Source organism: Hyposmocoma kahamanoa, unplaced genomic scaffold (assembly GCF_003589595.1).
Source record: "Hyposmocoma kahamanoa isolate Upper Pololo Valley unplaced genomic scaffold, ASM358959v1 220, whole genome shotgun sequence".
Lineage (NCBI taxonomy): Eukaryota > Metazoa > Arthropoda > Insecta > Lepidoptera > Cosmopterigidae > Hyposmocoma > Hyposmocoma kahamanoa.
Window position 1 is genome coordinate 4,911,061 of NW_020653740.1, and position 6,915 is coordinate 4,917,975.

Genomic DNA, 6,915 nt, shown 5'->3' on the forward strand with positions numbered 1-6,915 from the left:
CAATAGGTACTAAATAACCAACTAAGCTGTCTTGTATCGCTACTCTTGAGTTTTAAGTCCGTGGTGTAGCGTAAAGAGCACTATATACAAGGCTCTAGACAGACAGACTGCATTTGAACTGCACGGCGACTGTGCAGCCCGATTGCAGTTGGCGTGCAGTTCCAACGTTACTGTTGAGTGCAGTTGAAATGCAGTCAGTCTGTCCAGAGCCTAACAGTAACCACTACCACTGATGACTACTAATGTAAACTACGTTTTGTCAGTGATATTAATTAGTTATATATTATTATTTCAGAGCGAATACGACGAGGAGGAGGAACAGCCCGCCAGGGACGAATTATAAGCGCTCGTACGCTTTTATGAGACTTCCATAGTGTAGGCCTTGTATAGATTATAATTTACAACTATAATTTACTTTTATACTGAACTAACACTCAATTGCATTTCTTTTGCTAGAATATTACCCAAATCTTGTTAAGGTTGTAACTGAACGAAGTTGTTTTCGATGCACTATCTTTGATATTTTAGCGTAAATACTCCTTTTGACTTTCTGAATTCGGATCTCTGTTGGTGGCCAGGAATTGTAGTTAAAATGCATAATTTATTACGTCAGCAGCTAGTGTTAAATACTAACGTATTTATAATTTCTGTATCATAATAGCGAAATCACATTCCTTCGCCCAGTACAATTTAAGTTTCATCGAACAAGCGTTTACATTTTCGTTTAGTAAATATTTTCGGCAATTTTTGTTTTTGTCAATTAAAATTAATTTTACTTTATTGTTCATCACAAGAAATAGTATTTATAAGGTGCACTTGTTGATGTATTTTTGTACGTGTCTTCATACATTTTCGTTAAATTAATGCAATACGTTAATGAAATCTTCTACGGTGCTTTATCGGTCATTGTAACATGTCTAATAAATATTTAATCTAATATATTTATATAAAATTACCCTGGATTCTAATTAGTAACTCTGTGTCCAAAATGTAAATATTATATGCACTCAATGCCAAATCCACGTTAAGTCGACTGTGGGTACAGAAATTGATAAATAAACAATAAAAACAGAAAATAGTGTTTTTTTTACTTGCACACCTGAAAATAAACTCAAGTGGGTTTACGGCGAGGCTGTTAGATCAGTCAGGTCAAGTTTATCAGCTAAATAAAACACTAACCCTCCTCTGGTGTTAATAAAGCTTATATTCCACCCCCATTACGCACATTGGGAATGGGCCAATGTCCAGTAATAGTCTGTAATTACAATAATTAAGTAATTACGACAGAAGTGAAGTATGTCCATAAATGGTTTTGCCGTGATATTTACATAATTTTGTGACAATACTCCATTAATTTGTACAAAGATTGGAAGCCCATTGAAAAACATCAGAATTGTCCACATAGTGAATAAACTTTAGCAAAATGAAGTGATTGTACGACATGAGCTGCCTGACCAAGGGCATCACAACAAATTGTTAGTTGACATCATGAAGATTATTTGTATTGGCCAAATCCCAAAATTACCCTACGTTCGTGGAGCAATGAACTGACTGTACCCGGCGTAAGATTATGAATAGTCGATCGAGAGCAATATATGGACAACAGCAGGTGCACAGGCACATATCTATACCACATAGAATAGAACGTTCGGCTTAGCATAAATACATAATTACCTACTTAGATCACAACACTCCGCCCAAAAAAGAGTGCCAAGAATTTCGCCCAGTGCTGACAGATACCCAAAGTAAATATTTGGTTTTACAATGTGGTATTGTTTGCATTTGTCCTGATTACGGAAAGTAATGATTACTTTTGAACAGAAAAACGAACATGAACGCATGTAGTAAGGCAAACCGATAAAAAACGGCTAGTATAAAAACAAACCAAGGCAATGGTACCAGAAAAAGATAAATTGTAGTCACTTCCGCCTACCTTTACGGGAATATACATTCTTCCCAGGTAGATCTAGGACAGTGTGCCAAACTGTCCAACATTCATCTGGGCAAAGGGCTTCGTCGCAAGTGATGCAATACAAATATATCTTTTTCTTGATACCATTCCGAAGACACATGTGACAATATTTTCTGTTTTTGCTACCCTGAGTCAGCCCAGGAACATGCAAAGTACCCCTGTCCAGTCTCTGAACTTTGAAATCAGTTCCTGAAATTTCTTGTGGGAGGTGGCGATCTACAAGAGAAGTAGCAAGCTGGTAGCGGAAGTTCCGATGTTCTGCCGCCGCCGCTTCCCCCTCCTTTTCGTCCAAGTCCATCGCTGCCGCACGTTCAATCGGTACAGCGCTGCAAAAAACATTAAAATTGGTATACAGTCTTCGTAATAGGTTATGTGCTGCAATGGATATTTTTCGAGTTTTTTTATGATACCACGTGACGAGACGAACAAGTCGTGCGCCTGGTGGTAAGCGACACGCCTTTCAATAGCCGTTGCAGTGCCACTCTGAGCTTTAAATCGCAACGATCTGAGGGGCTCTGCCACTGCGCCCATCACACTGAGACATAAGTTGACAAATCCCATGTGCCTGTAATTTCACCAGCACCCTTACCCTTCAAAGCCTGAACGCAGTAATGGTCACATTACTGCTTGGCGGCAGAAATTTGTAAGGTGGCAGAACTTTCCTGGACGAAATCTTTCACAAGGAGGTCTACTGTCCTCCTAAAATGACTTACAATGAAAAATAAACATAGCTATGTAGTAGTCTGACCAATAAATATTCAAATACATTTACTAATTTCACAATGGACTGCTGGAGTTCATTCTTCTGGGGAAGGCCTCCCACAGAACCATAGGGGGCCCGAAATATGTCTGCCGAAGTCCCAGTTTTCTGGGCTCTAAAAATATTAGAGTATTTAACTATTTAGCTGTCTTTATATGATTTGAATATAATGCTAATGGTATATAATACTCACAGAACAGGCTGCCACAGCTTCTGTTCGAGTTCCACCTGAGACTCTACATAAGAGCCTCCGGTGGCTTCGCCAAACATCATACAGGTCCTTGAAAGTGAAGGCGTCTCTGACCGTGACCTTGACTGGGACCGGGCCATCATTGCTCTGGCGTTACTAAAACATAATGAAGAATGCGTTTTTGAACATGTGACCAGTTTCCTCGAAAACTATCAAGCGCAGAATACAATACGAATAAAAGGTGTACCTTGGTTTAAAACCTCCTCGGAACACGCGTAAAAAGTAACTTTGAAAATTTTTGAAAACTCTTTTATTTTTAATCATTAATACAAAGATCGAACACTCAGAAAAAATTCCTTCGATCCGGACGGATTCGAACCGACGTTTTCTTGCATACCGTGCCAGACGCTATACTAACTAAGCCACGGAACGAACCAACGGACCTCCCGAATTTTTCTATGTGCTTGCGTCGTGTCTTTGTATTTACTTGGTTTTTCAACGACTTTTTAGTCGTAGCGCCATCTATGAGAAAATTATGAAAGATTTATCACCCAGTTAGTACCTTTACAGCTACCAGTCCTGGCGAGAGATGTCTTTTATTTTTCCCAATTATTGTCCCAAGAAATATTTTCTGGTCTTATTTTCTAACAAACTGTCGATCGCAGATGAAATTTAAGTTATATTAATAATAGTTTTTATTAAAAGTAAAAAAAATAAGGAAATTTTGTATAAGCGGTAATATTATAGTAAGTAAAAATATAATCGTAGAGAAAAAATTATAAGATTAAAAAGTGTTCATTACACTCAGGTCTAATCTACTTGATTTGTATCGCTTAACGCTTATGCGTTAGAAACAAATTACAACAACATTAAAAAAGGACAACATTTTTCTACTAAATCTCTCTTCTGCAATATTTTCCAAATGCACGTTTTACCTTTCCAGGGTCGAATTTTGTTACATGCTGTATACAAAAATGTATACAATCAATTTCTTTGCATTTTTCATTGAAAATAAACAAGTAAAAAAAATTTGTCAGATATTTTTATCCAAGTCCAACTGTACTTTTACGGCATTTTGTTTTAAATTGAGTCTTGAAATTCGATTTTTACTAATTTACTGATGTTTCGAGAAATTCGACATAACTGGCTAGAAAAACAGATTCATATGTAAATTCCCAGCATACTTGGCTATATTTTATACAATTTTGAATAAACCAATTCTGGATACGAGTAAAACAACACGCGGCAGTCAAGACAAATTATTGCACAAACATAAGTTTTAACATTTTTTCAATACCAAATCTCCATTTGCGGCCACAATAAGTTAAACACACAGATTCTCTACTCAATTCCCAGTAATTTGATATAAAACATGTGGAAAACACTTACCATTTCAAAGACTTCGACATATTTTGCAGAACACTATATTGACTCTACTCACAAGCTTAGATTCGTAATGGCTGCCTTTGTATTTAATAAATTGTATTGCGCTCTCTCGAAATCCTTCTCTTTTGTAAGCAATATTGGTAAAAAAATTCTCACAGCCCTCTGATTGGCTTCTACTTTCTAGCCAAAGCGTTCGGCGTTTACCAACATCAAAAAATTTAAAAAAAGCACCAATCACGGCCTTCGTGTTGTAGACGAATGCTGTCTATGAGACGCTACCGCACTTTGATTCGAAATACCTTCAGGTTTTTATGCACCTGCACAAATCAAAGGAAGCTTGCGGCAAGAGTTTGCTACGTATCCCCACCACACGTTTGTGCTAGTGTTTGAGAACTATTGACAGATATTCCTTTTCCGCTACGTTGGCGGGCTGAAAATCCGTTTTCGTGGACATAGCAATCAATTTTGGAAATCTTGATTTTTGGTGAAGGGAACTGGTTAGACAACTAAGTTCAATCAATTTAATGTTATTTTGCTGCAACTCGCCGAGTTTATTGGAAATTTTTTGACAATTTTTTTTTAATTGTTTGATAATTTTGTATGGAAAACATCTTTAAAAAATGGATACCTGAATAAATTCAATCTATCGAGAATCAATTCTCGATAGATTGCCCTTAATATCCTTCGGCACAATAAAAGATCCTGGGCAAAAAGTATATATTTTAATACTGAACATTTTTTGGTTTAGTTCTGGCCAAAATAATAAAAAATCCGTATTGCTTTTTAGTTTTAGAGGTCGCTTTAAATAGTTCAGTAGCAGGAGATCTCCTTGTGATTTCGTTCAGGCAAGTATTGCCACCTTAGAGTTCTACTGCTACTAAACTAATGTGTGACCTATGAAACTGTGATAAATTGGTTCGAGGATAGTAAGTACGTAAGTAATACACATTTTTTATTATTTTGGTGTTTTTAATTCCTGTTAAACTCATGTTAATAGATATTTAGTCATATTATAATTTTTTAGGGTTTTAATAATTTTTGTAATTTCAAAGTATAAAAATCGAAGAACTGTGGGTGGGATAAGTTTTCTCCAAAACCGCCCTGCATTTAGAACATTAAAACACATCACTATATTATTCTACTATTATACCACTGGTAGTAGGACATTTAGGCTCGATTTACACTGCGGCGGAACGGAATGGGATGGAAGCGCCAATTACTGTCTCACTGCGCGAGAAGGCGCGCGCGTTCGCTGGAGTGCTCGAACATTCTAAAGACAGTCGATAGTAGACGTTTGACGTCACACTGCGCCTGCCTTCGCGCCACTTCCGCGGATTCGCCAGGCGTTGCCGACGGCAGCTGCAGAATTCTCGCGAATACGCGAGCATTCTCGAGTATGAGCAAGAATTCCGCGGAAGAGGCGCGACCTGTTTTTTGGCTCGTATCTAGTTTGTACGTTACAAAATTTACCATAAAGTTCATTACGCTATGTACAATATCGTTACAAAAATTGGCTTTCATTCAGTTCCGCCGCAATATAAATTGAGCCTTAAGGGTGTTAAAAATTTAAAACAAAACGAATGATAAATTGGTACAGTAATTATTTTATTAATCTTAAATACAACGATTACAACATAAAATAACTCTTTAAATAATTAACATTAAGCTTGTTCTCATTGAATTATCACATTATACCAAAAGAACATTTAATTGAGACGAATGTGGAATGGTTACGTTATACTTGTTAACACGTGGTTGCTTTGGTAAGGTACGTTGGGTTAACTTTTTTAGGTAACTTTAGAATTAGGATCAAATCACACTATCAGCACAGAACTAATGCAGTTTAAGGCTCATTATCTTCTACCAAAGGAGAGCGGAAAAGCGGTTTCAGTGACCAATGGCTATTCCGATATTTTTATGTCTCCTTGCCGATTAGTTAAAATAACAGTACTTATGCCGTTATTTGTGAAATCAAACTAGTCTGGTGAGATTTCTCACGTAGTTTTAATAATGAATGCGGTGCCAATGCTTGCGGCATTAACAAATTGATTCCTTATAAGTTCTTCACGTGGAATCTTAGCAAAAGATCCACCGCTGAGAAATCAAGTATAATTATTGTTTTCGTTTCTGTAATTAAATTCATGATTTGAAATAAATAAAGAACTAAAAAAATGATGATGAAACAACTAAAATGAATTGATCAATTGTCTGGGGTCAATTTCCTGGCTAAGAACTTAATAGCAAGAAACAGGCAGTTAAACTCTACTATCGTCTTAAATTTCGAGACTATACAATTGAATTCATATTCAACTTAAATTCTTAACAAATCAACAAAAACAAAATGCTGTTCAGAAAAAATAAATGTACAAATACAATTCATGATTGTTACGCACTGCGCCGACAACGTTAGCACAATCATGCGTCGTACTAACCTATACTAAATCTGCGTAACGCATTAAAATGTCGCTAAACCTAACAAAAATTGCGCAACAATGCTTTGCGCAAAAAATATCATTTAAAAATATATATAAAAAAAAATACTTTATCACAATGAGTACCATCTGACTCGGTCGTTTTGTCCCGACTACTGCAAGCTAACGGCAAGAT

The 6,915-nt window shown here is 36.5% G+C and overlaps 2 protein-coding genes across 2 annotated transcripts in view; one reads left to right on the top strand and one right to left on the bottom strand.

Annotated features, from left to right (window-relative positions):
• The window catches only part of LOC113228019 (protein disulfide-isomerase), a 32,021-nt gene extending 31,078 nt beyond the window's left edge, over positions 1–943 (top strand). Inside the window, exon 10 of the mRNA XM_026461154.1 lies at positions 296–943. Coding sequence (XP_026316939.1) covers positions 296–343 — 48 coding nt within the window. The 3' untranslated portion in view covers positions 344–943. The remainder of the gene's footprint in view (positions 1–295) is intronic.
• A 922-nt stretch (positions 944–1,865) lies between these two features.
• Positions 1,866–4,385, bottom strand: LOC113228022. The gene is made up of 5 exons (XM_026461160.1): positions 4,312–4,385; positions 2,926–3,078; positions 2,754–2,847; positions 2,597–2,598; positions 1,866–2,298 (listed from the first exon to the last, which is right to left on the bottom strand). Exons 1-5 carry the CDS (start codon positions 4,329–4,331, stop codon positions 1,920–1,922), a joined length of 648 nt encoding a protein of 215 aa, XP_026316945.1. The 5' UTR covers positions 4,332–4,385; the 3' UTR covers positions 1,866–1,919.
• Positions 4,386–6,915: the final 2,530 nt, after the last annotated feature.

Excerpts from the sequence above, each read along its gene's own strand:
- LOC113228022 (XM_026461160.1), bottom strand. The coding sequence starts at position 4,331 with ATGTCGAAGTCTTTGAAATG. Across the intron at positions 3,079-4,311 it reads ATGTCGAAGTCTTTGAAATG|TAACGCCAGAGCAATGATGG; the intron begins GTAAGTGTTTTC and ends ATTATGTTTTAG. Across the intron at positions 2,848-2,925 it reads AAGCTGTGGCAGCCTGTTCT|AGCCCAGAAAACTGGGACTT; the intron begins GTGAGTATTATA and ends TAATATTTTTAG.